The following is a 21,222-nucleotide window of genomic DNA, read 5'->3' as shown; positions in this document are numbered from 1 at the left end:
GGCCCGGGTTCAGCCTAACCCAGCCAGGTCCTCCCACTCTCAGGCCCTAGAGCCTCCCACAGGAATACCGGACTCTAGTTACACACTGCTGACTAGACTGCGGGCCCGGAGCACAGTGGGGAAGGAAACTGACCCAATGTGGCTCCACTCTCACACAAACAGACACACGCACTCGATACAAACGCACTTTTATCACTTTTATTTATTTATTTTAATTGGGGGGTGGATCAGCTTTAATATTGCGGATAGATTGATGCTTCCATCAATGTAATTGTCTGCATCATTTCCAACTCCCCATATATTTTTGGGAGATATATGTCTCGCTCCATTCATTCATTCATTCATTCATTCATTCATTCATTCATACACACACACTTTTTTTTAGAATATACACCTTTATTATTCCCCACAAACCCTACCACCCTTCCCCCAATTGGAGTAAACTAATAAACAATAACACTTAGGCTTCTACCTTCAGTTTATACATAATATACACATTTTACAGACACAATCTATTTTACAATAGTTCTATTTTGTTTGTTTGTAGTCCTTCCTCTTTTTCTGATGTCCATCCAGTTTGATTTCTATTTGTAACTGTGCTATTTCACAATAGTTGCTTAACCTATATAGATTTTACAGACCCTGTATGTTTTACATTGGTTATCTTGTTATTAGTCCCACCCTTCAGCTCCATTCAACTCATCGATCTCTTAACATCCATTCCCAACTATTTTGTCATTTTTTGGTCCTTAAATGAAACTGGTATATGTTTTTATTTATCCCCATTTTCTTTAACCATTTCTGTTCTTTAATGCAAGACAGACAGACAGACAAGTTCCTTACCTTTTCCGCCTTCCACTTGCCTCTTCCATTTTTGTGGAAATTTGGGTAGAGCAGACATTTCCATATGACTAAATGACATATCTCCACCAGTCCTATTTATGATATAATTTACAAAAATTATACTTTTATTTTTATTTTTATCAATTAGTATATTTGAGTTTAACCACTATGTGTTGTATTATTTGTTTTGTGTTTTCAGGTGGCTTAAACTGAAATTGCAACCAACTTTCTATGGCTTGTTTAAAAAAGAATAATATTTTGGAGATTTTGTTTTCAAATAACTGAAAGTGAGTAATCTGAATTACGGGGAATAGGCCATTCTTGAACATGGGGTGAGACATTCTTACTAATTTACTGGAGAACCATTTCAGATTTAAGTATAACATTTGTGTGACTGATGCCTTTAGTGAGAGGTCTAATGCTTGAATATTTAATCATTTCTACCCACTGAATTCATATTCATTTTATAAATAGGCCCTTTTAATTTTGTCTGGCTTGCCATTCCAAATAAAATGTAATATTTTTTTCTCATATAATTTAAAAAGCAGGTTGCTAGGTGTTGACAAAACCATAAGCAAATAGGTAAACTGTGATATGACTAAAGAGTTCATCAGGGTGATTTTTCCACAAATACAGGTATTTTCCTTTTCATGGTAGCAAGATCGTATCTATTTTTGGCAACTTTCTATTAAAATGTATTGGAGTGAGAATTTCTTTCTTTGGGGATTTGCATACCGATTATGTCCACATCACCGCCAGACCATTTTATTGGTCAACTACACAGTAATGCAAAAGTAGCATTTTTTTTGTGATCCAATATGTAATATAGTACAGTTATCCAGAGAGGTTAGAACAAGTATCTAGATCCTATATGAGGCCTTGGAGGGATTATATTTGTGGTTTTAAATGAAAACATGAATCAGAGTAAAAGCACCTTTGTTTTTAAGCCCTGGATTTCTAGTCCCTAATATGTTGGATCTCATTTTAACAGCTAACATTTCCATGGCAATAATAAATGGATATGCCGATAGTGGCAACCTTGTTTTACTCCTCTTGACAGTTTATGAGATGTAGACATTATTTACTATTTTACACCTAGGGTTACTATACATAACTTTAACCCATTTTATAAGAGATTCTCAAAAGTTGAAATATTCCAGGCATCTTTTGTATAAACTCCATTCTTTCTTTTATCAAAAACATTTCCTTCATAGGTTGTTGAGACCCGGTTCTTGTCTTTGACCCTGACCCCCACTGATCTTTGACAATCTTCTTGTTTCTCATCTTGTTCCCCTTCATCTCCCCAGTCCTGGACACACAACATATCCAAGGAGAAGGAGTTCCTCCGCAAGCTGGTGAAGGCCAACGTCATCACGGACCTGACCAACGGCATTTGAGTCTAACTGTCCCAGAGCTTTGCCTTTTTCCAAAAGAACCACAGAACAGAGGATTCTGGGAATTAACCTGGATGGGTGGTGGGGGGGGGGACCCAGACCCAGACCCTGGTGGTCTGTATACTGCCTAAGTTTTTATGAAGAGAAGATTTAAACGGACGACTCAGTGGAGAGACGCACATACTTGCCTTCTGACCCAGAGGCTCCTGTGTCAGGAGAGACATAGGCCTGGATCGGACATCTTCAGGACAGTCAACGGACGATCCGACAACCACGTTTACCGTTTCAATACCCCTGAAAATCACGTGAACGAACAAGTGATATGGAAGAGGATGATGATGGATGGAAGGCCTGACGGACGGCTGTAGAGGCGGACAATCTGCAGAAGAGAGGGACAGATGGTTACAGCAGTGCCAAACGTACGTACCTCGTTACAAAGGGGGGAGCAGAGGCCTTCTCCCTGTACTGCCTGAATGTATTCACAAAACAATGTAAATATCAAAGATCATTACCAAGCTGCAGCAACCCCCCATCCGGGCATTGGCGAGCCTCCCTCCATCCGGGTATCGGCATACAGTACATATCTCACCTCAGACCCACACAAGGCCTTTTTTTAAACCTTTGTCTCTCACCCTTATCGCTTCCATATCAGCAGGCCTTTTTGAGGCTGCCCTGCATTTTGAGATTATCATTACCGATGTTAATATCCAGCAAGACAAGAGGCCTGGATTATTTAATTTAGGTTTCATTTATTTATAAATAGGCTGAGAATTGGTGCAATTGTTCTAGTTCGCCACGATGTGCTTCCTCAATGACTCACTGAGGTGTCATTAGTTGTTGAGTGGATATCCCTCAAACCTGAGACCCTAGTATTTCCAGTATGCCTTTAATATAAGCCCAAGTCAGTATTATCATTCATGTCCAATATTTCAGTCAGATTTTTGTGTTGTGAAATTTTTATTTTTTATGTTTTCCTTTGTGCTCTAATGACCATGACAAAGTATCACAAGATGAAGCCCCAACAGATCAGTATTACAGAGAGAGAGAGAACCAATGGTCTGGGAATAGTGTTCCTGTTCACACTCAAGTGTTCAGAATAATTCTCCACTTGTCAAGTATTTCAATAAAAACCCAAGGGGTCCAATATTTCAGTCAGATTGTAGTAAGTCGTATTACAATATTAAACCATATTTCAGTTATATCCTGTTTGGTTTGTGATATTAAACCCAAATTGGTATTACAATGTGAAAGCTTATTGGTCCACTGTTTCTCAGTGAAAGGCCCATTTGGTTAGTAGTTACAGTTCCAGCATTAACGGATCAGTATTTAAGTGTTGCTCCGGTGGCTCAGTATTACAAGATGAGACACCACGCTATGTTTACAGCCTCACCCGCTGCTTCCCTCATCAACTACACTTCAACTGAATGTCATAATCAGCTTTTTTAGTTCTTTCTACCTTTTTTTTTGGATGACATTTTGACTGTTGCTTAATTTTTGTATTTAATTTTTTTTTATACTGTTTTCATGAAGGTGCATACTTACTGTACACCTGTATCCACTTATCTTCCTGTCCAGTAGTAAGGTATTAGGGTTGTGTTCATTTGGCGAGAAATAGAAGAAAACATACTAAAATGTTGAGACTGACTGGACTTCAAATTCCAAATGCTAATTTGTGTTCTATTGCGAAAGGTTTTAAATAGTTTTCCTTTGTGTACTGTAATGAACACTAACCAGTTTCAGAGAGGCGTCACTGCTCTCTCTTGCTGGGCTCCCTCAACAAAACTTTTCTCACTTCTGTTCACGATGGGGAAAATAAAACAATATGGAGGAATCTTAACCTAGCCTACCATATTGGTGTACCTATCCAGGCCCTTCAAATTATTTAGGGAAAAGTAGGCTGCTTTTACACAGGCAGCCCAGTTCTGATATTTGTTCCACTAATTTGTCTTGTGAAAAAATGTGATTGGTCAGAAGACCAGTTAGTGAAAAAAGATCACAATTGGGCTGCCTGTGTAAATTTGCCTTTGTTATCTAGGTTGGAGGGAAGGGATGGATCTTTCAGAAATGGAACCATGCATTGGACGTTCACTGCTAGGGTACTAAGAACAGCTCACCTATGCACTGCCACCTGGCGAGGCCCTTTCAGGCTGCGTTTATAGGGTTGGAGTCAATTCCATATCAAATATAGACGAGTTAAGTAGTCAATCATTTTCAATTAGGATTTTTTTCATGAATAAAAAATGAATTATGTGCACCCTGGAATGGGCAGGAATTGAAACAGAATTGACCCCAGCCTGGTCTGTAGGCAGAATGTCATTTATTAGAACTGGAGACGACAATGACATCATACAGGAAACCATATCATCCAACGAGAGAGGCCAAAATCAGTCATCACCTTGCCCTAACAATCAATCACTGGCAAGGTCGTTACAGATCAAATCACAAGTGTTACTGTTTTCTTTTTCTATATTATATGAAATGGAGACTGTCATATTTGCAACTTGTTAATAAATACGTTGACCCTTTTGTCGCTTTGTAAGGTGGCTGATGGTGTGTGTATTTCTTTGTTTTTATGTGATCACACAACACTGTCAACGGGTGGTCTCTGGTATGCAGGCAACCCTCTGCACCAAATGTAAGGCCTTTATGGGGTTACAAGGCCCTGGTGTTCTTTCCTGTTGTGCAGCACTCATACTATAGCTCTGTCCATTATTCTGTTGGCGTTTAGACTCCACAGGAAACGTAGTGTCTGTTATTCTGTTTAAGAGCTTATAGACTCCACAGAAGAGGATGGGTCTAAGCGTGGAGAAGGATTTCCTCTCATTCCCTCCCACCTGCTGAGAGAGGGGAAATAATGGTTCAATCCCCTATCCACTCTACTTCCTTTCTAGCACTCTTGCTGTCTCTCACTCTCATTCTCTCTTCTTCACCTGCCAAACCCATATGAGCATCTAGTTTCATTGTAGTGGCCCTGAGGGACCCATCCAAACCAGGAGACACACTGTTGCAGTGATACTTTAATACCCACACACGTACATTAGCATATATATATATATGCAAACGGGAGGGGGGGTGAGAAAGCACTGCTGCACAGCTGCTGGTGCTGTAAGTGAATAGTGAGTGGGGGAAACTGGAGCTCTTTAAAGGGCATTTGGTGCTGTTCCATGCTGCTGTTAAAAGAGTGCCAGTAACACCCGGCCCGTCGCGCTGCTGGTCACCAAAACTCTGCACTGATGGCTCTGACTCCACAGACCTCACTGTCCTGCCGGCGATACGTAACAATGCTCCGGCTCTCAGCGGCGCCTGCACCCCTTCAGCAGACTCCCCTTTTATTCCTGGCGACAGGTTCTGCACTCCGCCTCCTCTCCATGGGCTTGGAATGGGAAGGCTGTGACCCCTAGGCCCGAAATCTAAACTCCTGGTAAAAGTCAGAGTGCTGGAAGGGAAAGAACACGCGCGCACAGATGGGAGAACAACATCTGTCTTTCACTCACTTTACTTTAGAGTCAACTGAGATGACGGAGAGCAGCCTCTCTGTCCTCTCTTTTTGTCTCTGACCCTCGCTGTCTCTTTGTACCCATCCCTCTCTTCGATCCATATGTAATCAGTGTCAAGGTTAGGACTTTTTAGGGAATACTGGATCGACCGTGTGACTAACGATCTTCAGAAAGCTTTTTCCCCCCAATACTGTCTGTAATTGGCACCCCACTGACATTCACACATACTTTAGGGCTAAATATAACCGTATTCTCAATTATACCGTATTCTCCTCGTCAGTATTTCATGTAATACTTTACAAAGAGTTGGTTCTTTAAAATTCCCCAACGGCCCTCTGTGATTAAAATGGCCACAACAGGAACCATTCAGAAAAAGACAGAGAAACATCTGGAATAGTAGCAGCCTAGTATCGTCTGTCAACACTGGAACATTCACTAATTACCATTGCAGTGGTTGACGCGCTACCAAGGCTTATGCCTTAAAAACAACTTTATATTTATTTCCCCCAAAATACTATTATGACAAAGTGGCAGGGTTGGTTCGTTAGCTTTTCCAACCTTAAAGAATCCCCAATAGTGCTCATGATCATAGTGGGATTACAGCCTCGCAATCAAAGCCATACAGTATGTAGGCTGTATTTTATTGTCTGTTTGCATAAACACTACCATACGTCTTGAGACTGCACACTTGAAATACCATTCATGAAATGAAAACACCCAGAGTAATTTCATAAACTGAGGACTGAAATGATGTAAATTGGGACTGTTCTGAGTGACTTCGATGGAGGTTCCCACTTGTAAAGAGAAAACAAACTTGCACAGGACAGTTGGACAAGACCCAAGGAGGAAAGGCACCTTGGGATACACGAGGGTGGGGCAGTGAGTGGACCTGTGCATTAGATAAAACTGGAGAAACCAAAAGGGAACCAAATTCTCTTAACTGTCCCTCACATCTGGAGTGTGCACCACACTCCTTCTAACCCCCTCCATCCTTATCATCCCCCCCCCATCCTGTCTGGAAACATGGCGGGGACACGGTCAGGTCCAACGGCCCAGACGTCCATCCAGTAACCATGGAAACTGCTCTGGACAACCCCCTGCTGAGCAGTACAGGAACTTGAGAACTCAGCGTCAGCAAGGAAGCATTTCTGTAATAATGAAGTATGATAGTCATCTATTCCTTATATCCAACCATGTCCAAAAGACAAATCCTTTAATAGTCCTCGAGAAGAATCTTTTGAAAATGTAAGCCCATCCCTGTGTTGCCTGAGCTTTGCCAGCTTCCCAACCAATTTCTTTACACATGCCGGCTCAATAAATAAGCAGCAGACAAATTGGGTAGATTGTGTTCAAAGAGGATCACAAAGGAGGAGAACTCCTGTGCGCTGGAGTGAGAAGCCCTCTTAAATTCAGCTTTTCATCTCAAAGGCTTTTTCTCTTTTAAGTGACTATGCAACATTTGTTGCAAAGTGTGATGAATAAATTAGTTTCAGAGTATAAGTAGTCTATGGAATGGGAATGAGCATGTTATCCTGCAGTGGTCATCAACTATACTGAATAAAAATATAACTTCAACATGTAAAGTGTTGGTCCCATGTGTCATGAGCTGAAACTAAAGATACCAGAAATGTTCCAGATGCACAAAAAGCTTATTTCTCTCAAATGTTGTGCACACATTTGTTTACATCCCTGTTAATGACCATTTCTCCTTTGCCAAGATAATCCATCCACCTCACAGGTGTGGCATATCAAGAAGCTGATTAAACAGCATGATCATCCCTGTCACAAACTCGGATACCTCCTGCGCCTCAACCTGTTTTTTTTGGCCTGTTTTATTTTGATTTTGTTCGTAAGTGTTTTTGTCAACACCTGCTACCAGCTTGTTGGCTAGCTAGGTTGTAATGGAGCCACTTCGCCTGGAGTCTTGTACCGGACAATATTGATCATCCGGAGTTCCAATGCGGCAACTGTTTGTTTGCAGAGGATTACAGGAATGAGGTGGCTATCCTTATCAAGCAAATTTCAATTCTGCGCAAACTTGTGGAAAACGCAAATTGGAACTCTCTTATTCTCAACTCCTGTGGCTGGACGCCGCTCGGGCTTGATCTGTTCCTATCCAAATGGCCTGTGCTACCTGGAACTTGCCGACCAAGGATGTCGTCTCTATCTGCTTCTCCTCCCCCATCCTGTAGTGAAGTAGACGGAGAACAGCAAGAGGATTGTTCAAATCATCGCTGGTCCAATGTCACAAGTCATGGAAACCGATGGCAGCGGCCTGCTGCTAAGCGGAGTGGAGTGTCTGCTAGAGCTTTGGAGCAGATTGACACAAGGAATAGCTTTGCCGCACTGGTGCCTGATCTACCTGCACCGCCTTCATTGGGACTGCCTGTGTCTGCGACGGCTGTGCTGACTCCAGCAGCGGCCTCGTCGTCGAGTTCGGGTCCTTTCCCTCTCTCTGGATCTGACGGAGCACTGCCTGCTGTGGGAGGTCTGGACCTATCCAGCCACCCTAGTCATAGACTTTTCTCTTTGCTACCGCACCGCAAGTGGTACCGGAGCGCCAAATCTAGGTCTAAAGGCTTCTTAACAGCTTCTACCCCCAAGCCATAAGACTCCTGAACAGCTAATCAAAGGGATACCCAGACCCCTCTTTTATGCTGCTGATGCTCTCTCTTTATTATCTATGCATAGTCACTTTTACTCTACCTACATGTACATATTACCACAATTACCTCGACAAACCGGTGCCACCGCACATTGACTCTGTACCGGTACCCCTGTATATATCCTCACTATTGTGATTTTACTGCTGATGTTTAATTATTTGTTACTTTAAAACTTTTTACTTTGGCGCATGTGACAAATAACATTTGATTTGATTTGGAGATGGATTTTAAAGAACTGACTGGGTCTCTGCTTGACACCAACAAACACCCCATAATATCTGTCCCTGTGCCCTTCCTAAATAGTGGCATTGAGCGTTTCAGCAGACTAAGACTTTTAGCCCTCCCGCTATTGCAAATCTGAGGGTAACATTTATTGACCATTTTGACACCTTCTGGAAACAAAGATCATTTTAAATGGAGATGGGATCCACCCAAATCATTTGGGTTCCTGGATCCTTTCACAGCATTATAAGGCTGCATTGAGACAATAGTTTATCAATGACCCAAGCTTAGCTCAGTTAATCCCTACCATTGTGTTGCTGAGCTGTCAAAATGTTACAGCAAATGTACATTATCCCAGGGGCGTTGGAAGACACAATGTAAGTAATCTAATGTATGTCCCTCTCACTGCCCTGAATGCCTCGGCTTATCCTACAGCTATTGTATGCAGTAATCATGTGCCTATGAACTAGAGTTATACTATTAGCACTGAGGCGGTGTGCACTAGTAGGAAACCCACTGTGTGCAGCTCACCCTGCACTAACATAAATAACATGAGCATGTCTACTTCTGCTAAGCTTCCCAGTAAAGCAATGAAAACAATCAAGCATCCCAGAACATTTCTACAAATAGCCCATGTTAACAACATTAAGAAACAAGGTTCATAAAATAATTGTATCAATGACATTCATATTCTGACCATCTCTGAAACTCACTTAGATAATACCTTCGATGATACAGTGGCAACAATGGTTAAAACATCAACAGAAAAGACAGAAATGCCAAAAGTGGAGGTGTAGCCATTTATATTCAGAACCACAAACTTAACTTAAACAGTATTTAGTTTAAGTAATAGTTAATCTGCCTCACCTAAAGCCAATTTTGGTGGGAAGCTGCTATAGACCACCAAGTGCTAACAGTCAGTATCTGGATAACATGTGTGAAATGCTTGATATAGTATGTGATATCAACAGAGAGGTATATTTTCTGGGTGATTTAAATATTGACTGGCTTTCATCAAGCTGCCCACTCAAGAAAAAGCTTCAAACTGGTTAACTAGTGCCTGCAACCTGGTTCAGGTTATCATTCACCTACCAGTTTAGTTACAAACAGCACAGGAATGAAATCATCAACATGTATTGATCACATCTTTACTAATACTGCAGACATGTGCTTTAAAGCAGTATCCAAATCCATCGGATGTAGTGATCACAATATAGTAGCCATATCTAGGAAAACCAAAGATCCAAAGGCTGGGCCTAGTATAGTGTATAAGAGGTCATACAATGTGTTTTGTAGTGATTCCTAAGTTGTTGATGTAAAGAATAGTATGTAATGAGGAGCAACCAGACACTTCACTTGACACATTTATGAAATTGTTTATTCCAGTTACTAATAAGCACGCACCCATTAAGAAAATGACTGTTAAAACCATTAAATCCATGTCGATTAGCCTCCCGAGTGGCGCGGCAGTGTCAGCTGTGCCACTAGAGATTCTGGGTTCGAGTCCAGGCTCTGTCGCGACCGGGAGGCCCATGGGGCGGCGCAAAATTGTCCCAGCGTCATCCGGGTTAGGGGAGAGGGTTTGGCCGGCAGTGATGTCCTTGTCCCATCGTGCACTAGCTACTCCTATGGCGGGCCGGGCGCAGTGCACGCTGACACGGTCGCCAGTTGTACGTGTTTCCTCCCACACATTGGTGCAGCTGGAATGAAACAAACATAAATGACATAAAGAATGATAGTAAAAAGCTTTAGAGCACCTTAAATTACATTTCGGGCAAAAAGGCAAACTTAACTCCATCATTCATTGAGTAAGGTGGCTCATTCATCACAAAACCCACTGATATTGCCAATTACTTTAATGATTTTTTCATTGACAAGATTAGCAAATTTAGGCATCATATGCCAGCAACAAATGTTGACACTACAGTACACAGAAGTATAACTGATCAAATTATGAAACGCAAGCATTGTAATTTTGAATTCTGTAAAGTGAGGGTGGAAGAGGTGAAAAAATTACTGTTGTCTATAAACAATGACAAGCCACCGGGGTCTGACAACTTGGATGGAAAATGACTGAAGATAATAGCGGACAATATTGCCACTCCTGTTTGCCATATTTTCAATCTAAGCCTACTAGAAAGTGTATTCCCTCAGGCCTGGAGGGAAGCAAAAGTCATTCCACTGCCCAAGAATAGTAAAGCCCCCTTTATTGGCTCAAATAGCCGACCAATCATCCTGTTATCAACCCTTAGTAAACTTTTAGAAAAAATTGTGTTTGACCAGATACAATGCTATTTTACTGTAAACAAATTGACAAATTGACAACAGATTTTCAGCACGCTTATAGGGAACGACATTCAAATAGTATGGCACTTACACAAATGACTGATGATTGGCTGAGAGAAATTAAGAATAAAATGTTTTTGGGAGCTGTTTTGTTGGACTTCAGTTCGGCTTTTGACATTATCGACTTGTAGTCTGCTGATGGAAAAACGTATGTGTTATGGCTTTACACCGCCTGCTAAATTTTGGATAAAGAGTTACCTGTCTAACAGAACACAGAGGGTGTTCTTTAATGGAAGCCTCCAGCAATATCCAAGTAGAATCAGGAATTCCCCATGGCAGCGGTTGTCATTTTTAACACCTTTTTCTCCCCAATTTTGTGATTATGATCTTGTCTCAGCACTGCAACTCCCCAACACCCTTGGGGGAGGCGAAGCTCGAGTCATGCGTCCTCCGAAACAGGACCCACCAAGCCACGCCTCTTAACACCCGCTCGCGTAACCCAGAGGCCACCTGCACCAATGTGTCGGAGGAAACACCATTCAACTGACGAGCGAAGTCAGACAATAGGGCCCGGCCAATAGGCCCTGACAATAGGGCCCGGCCAATAGGCCCTGACAATAGGGCCCGGCCAATAGGCCCTGACAATAGGGCCCGGCCAATAGGCCCCAATAGGGCCCTGACAATAGGGCCCGGCCAATAGGCCCTGACAATAGGGCCCGGCCCATAGGCCCTGACAATAGGGCCCGGCCAATAGGCCCTGACAATAGGGCCCGGCCCACCACAAAGAGTTGCTAGAGCACGATGTGCCAAGTAAAGCCCCCCGTCCAAACCCTCCCCTAACAACGCTGGGCCGATTGTGCGCCGCCCTATGGGACTCCCGGTCACGGCCAGTAATGACACAGCCTTGGATCGAACCCCAGGCTGTAGTGACGCCGCAACACTGTGATGCAGTGCCTTAGACCACTACGCCACTCAGGAAGCTCCCTTTACTTTTTAAAAATCTTTACTAAGGACATGTCTCTGACCTTGAGTAAAGCCAGTGTGTCTATGTATGCGGATGACTCAACACTATACAGGTCAGCTACTAGAGCGAGTGAAATCACTGCAACACTTAACAAAGAACTGCAGTTACTTTCAGAATGGGTGGCAAGGAATGAGTTAGTCCTAAATATTTCTAAAACTAAAAGCATTGTATTTGGTACAAATCATTCACTAAATCCTAAACCTCAACTAAATCTTGTAATAAATAAGGTGGAATTTTAGCAAGTTGAGGTGACTAAACTGCTTGGAGTAACCCTGGATTATAAACTGTCATGGTCAAAACATGTTGATACAACAATAGCTAAGATGGGGAGAGGTCTGTCCATAATTAAGCGCTGCTCTGCCTTTTTAACAGCACTATCAACAAGGCAGGTCCTACAGGTTTTAGTTTTGTCGCTCCTGGACTACTGTTCAGTCATGTGGCTCAGAACAGGGCAGCACGGCGGGCCCTTAAATGAACACGGAGAGCTGACATTAATAATACGCATGTAAATCTCTCATGGCTCAAAGTGGACGAGAGATTGACTTTTGTAAAAAAGTGTTGACATGCTGAATTCACCAAGGTGTCTGTTTAAACTACTAGCACACAGCTCAGACACCCGATCATACACCACAAGGACATGCCACCAGAGGTCTCTTCACAGTCCCAAAGTCCAGAATAGACTATTGGAGGTGCACAGTACTCCTTAGAGCCATGGCTACATGGAACTCTATTCCACATCAGGTAATTGATGCAAGCAGTAGAATCAGATTTTTTTTTAACAGGTAAAAAATACACCTTATGGAACAGCGGGGACTGTGAAGAGACACACTTACACATGATAAGACATGCACTCTACACACACTTACACATGATAAGACATGCACTCTACACACACTTACACATGATAAGACATGCACTCTACACACACTTACACATGGTAAGACATGCACTCTACACACACGTACACGTGATAAGACATGCACTCTACACACACGTACACGTGATAAGACATGCACTCTACACACACGTACACATGGATGTTGTATTGTAAATATGTGATAGTGGAGTAGTGGCCTGAGGAACACAGTAAATGTATTGGGTAAAGTGTTATGAAATAAAATGTCATGTAATATTTTCAATTGTATATACAGTGCATTTGGAAAGTTTTCAGACCTCTTGGCCTTTTACAGACTTATTCTAAAATGGATTTAAAAAAAGAAATCCTCATACATCTACACACAATACCCCATAATGACAAAGTGAAAACAGGCTTTAAGAAATTTGTGAAAATATCTTAAAAATACAAATGGATACCTTATTTGCATAAGCATCCAGACCCTTTGCTATGTCACTCAAAATTGAGCTCAGGTGCATCCTGTTTCCATTGATCATCATTGATGTTTCTACAACTTGATTGGAGTCCATCTGTGCTAAATTAAATTAATTAGACAGGTGTGTACCTTTCCAAACCATGTCGATATAAGGTCCCACAGTTAACAGTGCATGTCAGAGCAAAAACCAAGCCATGAGGTCGAAGGAATTGTCCGTAGACCTCAGAGACAGGATTGTGTCGAGGCAGAGATCTGGGAAAGGGTACAAACAAATTTCCGCAGCATTGAAGGTTCCCAAGAACACAGTGACCTCCATCATTCTTAAATGGAAGAAGTTTTTAACCACCAAGACTCTTCCTAGAGCTGGTCTCCCGGACAAACTGAGTAATTGCGGAAGAAGGGCTTTGGTCAGGGAGGTGACCAAGAACCCGATGGTCACTCTGACAGAGCTCCAGAGTTCCTCTATCGAGATGGGAGAACCTTCTCTGCAGCACTCCACCAATCAGACCTTTATGGTAGAGTGGCCAGACGGAAGCCACTCCTCAGTAAAAGGCACATGACAGCCCATTTGGAGTTTGCCAAAAGGCAGCTAAAGGACTCTCAGACCATGAGAAACAAGATTCTCTGGTCTGATGAAACCGAGAATGAACTCTTTGGCCTGAATACCAAGCGTCACGTCTGGAGGAAACCTGGCACCATCTCTATGGTGAAGCATGGTGGTGGCAGCATCATGCTGGGGGATGTTTTTCAGCGGCATGGACTGGGAGACTAGTCAGGATCGAGTGAAAGTTTAATGGAGCAAAGTACAGAAAGATCCTTGATGAAAATCTGCTCCAGAGCACTCAGGACCTCAGACTGGGGTGAAGGTGTGCCAAGCTTGTAGCGAGGCTGTAATCGCTGCCAAAGGTGCTTCAACAAAGTACTGAGTAAAGGGTCTGAATACATGAAAAAGTTATATTATTATTTTTTTATTTTTTTATATATTAGCTTTTTTTTTTAAACAAGCTGTTTTTGCTTTGTCATTATGGGGTATTGTGTATAGATTGATGAGGGGAAAAAAACGATTTTATCCATTTTAGAATAAGGCTGTAACATAGCAAAATGTGTAAAAAGTCAAGGGGTCTGAATACTTGGAACCAATGGGGATATATAATAAATAAAAATACACAGGTCTACTTTGTGCTGGGGACAATAAAAGGCCACTCTGAAATGTGCAGTTTTGTCACAACACAAGGCTACAGATGTCTCAAGTTTTGAGGGAGCGTGCAATTGGCATGTTGATTGCAGGAATGTCAACCAGAGCTGTTGTCAAATACTTTTATTTTAATTTCTCTACCATAAGCCACATCCAGGGTTGTTTTAGAGCATTTGGCAGTATGTCCAACTGGCCTCACAACCCCAGACCACGTGTATGGCATTGTGTGGGCCAGCAGTTTTCTGAAGACAATGTTGTGAACAGAGTGCCCCAGGGTGATGGTGGGGTTATGGTATGGGCAGACATAAACTACTGACAATGAACACAATTGCATTTTGTTGATGGCATTTTGAATGCTCAGGACTGCTGAAATCCTGAGGCCGTTTGTCGTGACATTCATCCGCCACCTTTAACTCTTGTTTCAGCATGATAATATAGAGTCCCATGTTGCAAGGATCTGTACCCAATTCCTGGAAGCTAAAAATGTCCCAGTTCTTCCATGGCCTGCATACTCACTAGACATGACACTGATTGAGGATGTTTAGGATGCTCTGTATCAACGTGTAGGACAGCGTGTTCCAGTACCCGCCAATATCCAGCAACTTCGCACAGCCATTGAAGAGGAGTGGGACAACATTCCACAGGCCACAATCAACAGCCTGATCAATTCTATGTGAAGGAGATAGCTGCATTAGGCAAATGGTGGTCGCACCAGATACTGACTGGTTTTCTGATCCATGCACATACCTTTTTTAAGGTATCTGTGACCTGTCGTGAAATCAATAGATTAGGGCATAATTAATTTATTTAAATTGACTGATTTCCTTTTATGAACTGTAACTCATTAAAATATTTTAAATGGTCGCATGTTGTGTTTATATTTTTGTTCAGTGTAGATTCAGCCGTGGGCCGATTTGTTTCTTGAGCGGATGGTGGGTGCCAGAACAAAATTACAAATCATTTGTAGACTGCAAATTGACCGCAAGAATCCCCAAAATATATCATATTTGACTAAAACATAATCATTATAAAACTTGCTTACATTTGAATACGATCACGTGTCTCTCTATTATGTGTGTGAATACTTGAACAGATTTCCCTAATTAAAATCAATAGGAGCTGATTTCCTTAGTCTTTTATGTCTAATCTTTTTTTTGCTCATGAAACTTGGGTAAATAAAATGGGCCGTCAGTTTGGGAACCCTGTTATACTGTATGTGAAGTATCAGATTTAGTGTTGTACAACGTACGGGTTTGGAATGTCTGTCATTGCAGGTTGAGTCAGGATGTCATATTCATGAGAGATAAGGATTAATGAGTGTTTATATAACAGTTTAGCAGTCATGTAACTTTGTCATTTATCCAAAACCTTAGTTAACTACATTTCTCTGACTCGGCTACTCTTGGGAGAACTGGAGGACACAGGGCTCAGAGTTACAGGGAGAGGTTTCACGTGTTGACATTACTGTTCTGTGGGGATGAGAGTAGCGAGGTGACATTTGCCCAAAGTTTGGTTCAGTGACAGCGTTCTGCTTGTTGGCGCAGCTTAATTTGTGTGTGCGTGCATGTGTTTGAGTGTGTGTGCGTTTTGCATGCCTGAGTGTGTTGTCCTTGTGCTCATGGGGCTTAGCAATGGGTGTACACACAAATGCCGTACAAGTTCATTACCATCTGTCAGTGTGATGGCTTGGCATGCAGTCACAGAGGTGCTCATGGCTCTTGTCATAAAGTTATGCATATCAAAGCACATTCTTCTTATCAAGTGACAATGCCGAAGCACTGATGTCATGGCTGTAAAGTAAAGTAGCCTGTGAGAGAACATATACAATTCATTCTGAAAGTATTCAGACCCCTTGACTTTTTCACATTTTGTTACGTTACATCCTTATTATTGAAAAAAATATCCAATACCCCATAATGACAAAGCAAAAACAGTTTTTTAGAAATGTTTGCAAATTTAAAAAAAATATAAAAGTGAAATATTACATTTACATAAGTATTCAGACCTTTATGTAGGCCGTGGTGGAAAAAGTACCCCATTTTCATACTGTAGTAACATAACTTAGTAGAAAATGACTCAAGTAAAATTGAAAGTCACCCAGTAAAATACTACTTGAGTAAATGTTTAAAAGTATTTCGATTTGAATATACTTAAAGGAAAAGTATAAATCATTTCAAATTGATCATATTAAGTGTCACGCCCTGACCTTAGTTATCTATGTTTTATGTATTATTTTGGTCAGGTCAGGGTGTGGCGAGGATGGGTATATGTGTTTTTGTCCTGTCTAGGGTTTTTGTATATCTATGGGTTTTTTGTATGTCTAGGTAATGTAGGTTTATGGTGGCCTGAATTGGTTCCCAATCAGAGGCAGCTGTTTATCGTTGTCTTTGATTGGGGATCATATTTAGGTAGCCATATTGCTTGGGTATTTTGTGGGTTATTGTCTGTGTAGTTGCATGTCAGCACTCGTTCTATATAGATTCACGTTTGTTTAGTGTTCTTTCTTTATTAAAAGAAGAATGTATTCCTATCACGCTGCGCATTGGTCTCCTCCATACAACCAACGTGACATTAAGCAAACCAGACGGTACAATTTTCATGTTTTAATTGTATTCTTGGCTGGCCAGGGGCAAGCTCCAACACTCAGACATCATTTACAAAGCATGGGTGTTTAGTGAGTCCGACAGATCAGAGGCAGTAGGGATGACCAGGGATGTTCTTTTGATAAATGCGTGAATGTGTTCATTTGAACATTTTCTAGCCCAGCTGAGCATTCAAAATATAAAGTGTACATTTGGGTGTCGGAAATTAAAGTAAAAAGTACATTATTTTCTTTAGGAATGTAGTGAAGTAAAAGTAGTAAAACATATAAATGATAAAGTACAGATACCCCAAACAACTTAAGTACTTATACTTTCAAGTATAAGTTCTTTACACCACTGTATGTAGGCAGCATCTATATGCCAGAGGCATGTTCTCAGAAGACCCTGTCAATCTCTTTTTCAAAGAGCTTTGAAACTGTCATTCATTAGTTTCCTTGTTGTCATGGTTAAATACAACTCTTCTGCATTGATGCAGCTTTAATACATATGCTTTCACAATCCCTTCTCTGACTGTGTGAGAGAGTCATCCTGTAAAATGTAGTAAACATGTATTGTGTAATCCTCCCATCTGTCTCACCTTGCCCAGGTGTCCCCTTGCCTTAGGGTCCCTCTCTGGCATAGGCACAGTACAGTCCACAGGTTCCACTATGTTGTTGAACCTGCCATGCTCAGCTGTGTGTGTATAGTTACCTGGGTTCTATTAATAGGGATCGCGGGCGGGGATCCTCCCTTGCGTTTGTCTCTGCCTTCTGTGTGGTAGAGAGGAGAGCTGGGTGAGCGAGGCGCTGTTTGCCCAGGCTTTTGTGTTCCGCGGGCCCCAGTGTTTGCCCTGGAGGGAGTGCTGGAGCTGGCCTGATAGAGGGGGTGGGGTCGTTTGGGGAGGGGAGGTGTGTGCCGTACAGTGCAGCAGCTGAATCTGAAGTATGTCAGGCAGGCCCTTTCTGAAGGAATCCCCCTTCCTCCACCCTCTGCCCTCCCTCCATCTCTCTCGCCACACTCTGCCCTCCCTCCATCTCTCTCCCTCCACCCTCTGCCCTCCCTCCATCTCTCTCTCCACACTCTGCCCTCCCTCCATCTCTCTCTCCACCCTCTGCCCTCCATAAATCCCTCTCTCTCTGCCCTCCCTCCCTCTCTCTCTCCACCCTCTGCCCTCCATCAATCCCTATCTCTCTGCCCTCCCTCCATCTCTCTCTCTGCACCCTCTGCCCTCCCTCCATCTCTCTCTCCACCCTCTGCCCTCCATCAATCCCTCTCTCTCTGCACCCTCTGCCCCCCCTCCATATCTCTCTCCACCCTCTGCCGTCCATCAATCCCTCTCTCTGCCCTCCATCAATCCCTCTCTGTGGATTACAGTAGACTTGATGACAGTCTATAAGGGAGGCCTTGCCATGGCTATGCAAACATTGAGAGGAGGGTGGCAAATACACGTGTGTGTACAGTATCCTTTGTTAGTTCATGAAGAATGTAAGAATGCAGTACAATCACTCAAGTTTATGGGACAGAGCATAAACAACTTGGGAGTCAGTCCATGCCCACTGGGCACACACTGGTTGAATCAATGTTGTTTCCAACCAATGTGGAATAGGCATTGAATTGACATCCGTGGCGGAGTACATTTCCTTAAAGTATATGTAGGCCTCCTGTTTATATTTTTGCTAGGAACCTTGTTGTTGTCAATACCAACAGACAGACACGTACAGTGCCTTGCGAAAGTATTCGGCCCCCTTGAACTTTGCGACCTTTTGCCACATTTCAGGCTTCAAACATAAAGATATAAAACTGTATTTTTTTGTGAAGAATCAACAACAAGTGGGACACAATCATGAAGTGGAACGACATTTATTGGATATTTCAAACTTTTTTAACAAATCAAAAACTGAAAAATTGGGCGTGCAAAATTATTCAGCCCCCTTAAGTTAATACTTTGTAGCGCCACCTTTTGCTGCAATTACAGCTGTAAGTCGCTTGGGGTATGTCTCTATCAGTTTTGCACATCGAGAGACTGAAATGTTTTCCCATTCCTCCTTGCAAAACAGCTCGAGCTCAGTGAGGTTGGATGGAGAGCATTTGTGAACAGCAGTTTTCAGTTCTTTCCACAGATTCTCGATTGGATTCAGGTCTGGACTTTGACTTGGCCATTCTAACACCTGGATATGTTTATTTTTGAACCATTCCATTGTAGATTTTGCTTTATGTTTTGGATCATTGTCTTGTTGGAATACAAATCTCCGTCCCAGTCTCAGGTCTTTTGCAGACTCCATCAGGTTTTCTTCCAGAATGGTCCTGTATTTGGCTCCATCCATCTTCCCATCAATTTTAACCATCTTCCCTGTCCCTGCTGAAGAAAAGCAGGCCCAAACCATGATGCTGCCACCACCATGTTTGACAGTGGGGATGGTGTGTTCAGGGTGATGAGCTGTGTTGCTTTTACGCCAAACATAACGTTTTGCATTGTTGCCAAAAAGTTCAATTTTGGTTTCATCTGACCAGAGCACCTTCTTCCACATGTTTGGTATGTCTCCCAGGTGGCTTGTGGCAAACTTTAAACAACACTTTTTATGGATATCTTTAAGAAATGGCTTTCTTCTTGCCACTCTTCCATAAAGGCCAGATTTGTGCAATATACGACTGATTGTTGTCCTATGGACAGAGTCTCCCACCTCAGCTGTAGATCTCTGCAGTTCATCCAGAGTGATCATGGGCCTCTTGGCTGCATCTCTGATCAGTCTTCTCCTTGTATGAGCTGAAAGTTTAGAGGGACGGCCAGGTCTTGGTAGATTTGCAGTGGTCTGATACTCCTTCCATTTCAATATTATTGCTTGCACAGTGCTCCTTGGGATGTTTAAAGCTTGGGAAATCTTTTTGTATCCAAATCCGGCTTTAAACTTCTTCACAACAGTATCTCGGACCTGCCTGGTGTGTTCCTTGTTCTTCATGATGCTCTCTGCGCTTTTAACGGACCTCTGAGACTATCACAGTGCAGGTGCATTTATACGGAGACTTGATTACACACAGGTGGATTGTATTTATCATCATTAGTCATTTAGGTCAACATTGGATCATTCAGAGATCCTCACTGAACTTCTGGAGAGAGTTTGCTGCACTGAAAGTAAAGCGGCTGAATAATTTTGCACGCCCAATTTTTCAGTTTTTGATTTGTTAAAAAAGATTGAAATATCCAATAAATGTCGTTCCACTTCATGATTGTGTCCCACTTGTTGTTGATTCTTCACAAAAAAAATACAGTTTTATATCTTTATGTTTGAAGCCTGAAATGTGGCAAAAGGTCGCAAAGTTCAAGGGGGCCGAATACTTTCGCAAGGCACTGTATCCATATCCAAACCCTTTCAGATATGACAATTCCAATGCGCCCTCCCCATTAACAAAAATATATTTGAACCATGCAGAGGGGCAGGAAAAATCACAGCACTCTCAAGAGCGTCAGTGCGCTCCCGTCTCACAATGATTTTGACAGGCAGAGCAGCGTGGTGAACATATCGCCTCCTGTGCTTGTGTATTGTCTAGTGTGCGCCCAAATACACAAAAGAGCTTCAACAAAGTCGCTGAATATTGGATACCTTTTAGTGACGGATACCCACTCAACAAAGATCGATGCGATAGCCTACATTGAGGATTTGGTAACAGTTGCACTGCCACCGCGTAATGGCATGACGCATGGAGATGCAATGTTGAAAATACTTTATCCTCAGTTGCGGTGAAGTAGATTTTGACGTGGAGGTCACATCAATAGTTTTTTTGTTAACCTGTACTATATCTGTGAAAAACAACAGGTACCAAAGACAAAAAAAACTGTTCTGAATGCAAGAACGCCATCGAGTTCCAAGTTCTGGGCGAGGGACACTGTCTGAATGTGAGACGCAACGTTTCCATACCAAGGACATAGCCGGGCTGCGGTTCTATATCCAAAACATAACTTGTACCTTGGAACATTTTTGTTTGAACATTTTATTGTGGAATAATCCTGGAAAAGCCTTAAGGTTATGCGCGTTCCTGGCGCTTTGTTTACTCGTATTTGTATCAATGTTAGGAGGCAAGACTGAGCAAGTCCGAGTATGGGGGAAGAAACTACACATATAACCTAAATCAAATCTAATAACATTTTATTGGTCACATACACATATTTAGCAAATGTTGTTGCGG

General features: G+C 42.2%; 1 protein-coding gene across 3 annotated transcripts in view; it reads left to right on the top strand.

Moving 5' to 3' along the window:
• LOC139375919 (CMP-N-acetylneuraminate-beta-1,4-galactoside alpha-2,3-sialyltransferase-like) overlaps positions 1-4,780 on the top strand; it is a 77,749-nt gene extending 72,969 nt beyond the window's left edge. For all 3 annotated transcript variants that reach the window (XM_071117882.1, XM_071117883.1, XM_071117884.1), the window contains one exon: positions 2,151-4,780. In XM_071117882.1, coding sequence (XP_070973983.1) covers positions 2,151-2,240 — 90 coding nt within the window. In that variant the 3' untranslated portion in view covers positions 2,241-4,780. The remainder of the gene's footprint in view (positions 1-2,150) is intronic.
• The last annotated feature ends 16,442 nt before the right edge of the window (positions 4,781-21,222 follow it).

Source organism: Oncorhynchus clarkii, chromosome 20 (assembly GCF_045791955.1).
Source record: "Oncorhynchus clarkii lewisi isolate Uvic-CL-2024 chromosome 20, UVic_Ocla_1.0, whole genome shotgun sequence".
Classification (NCBI taxonomy): domain Eukaryota; kingdom Metazoa; phylum Chordata; class Actinopteri; order Salmoniformes; family Salmonidae; genus Oncorhynchus; species Oncorhynchus clarkii.
Note: the sequence above shows the minus strand (reverse complement) of the source record. Positions and strands in the feature narration are given on the sequence as shown.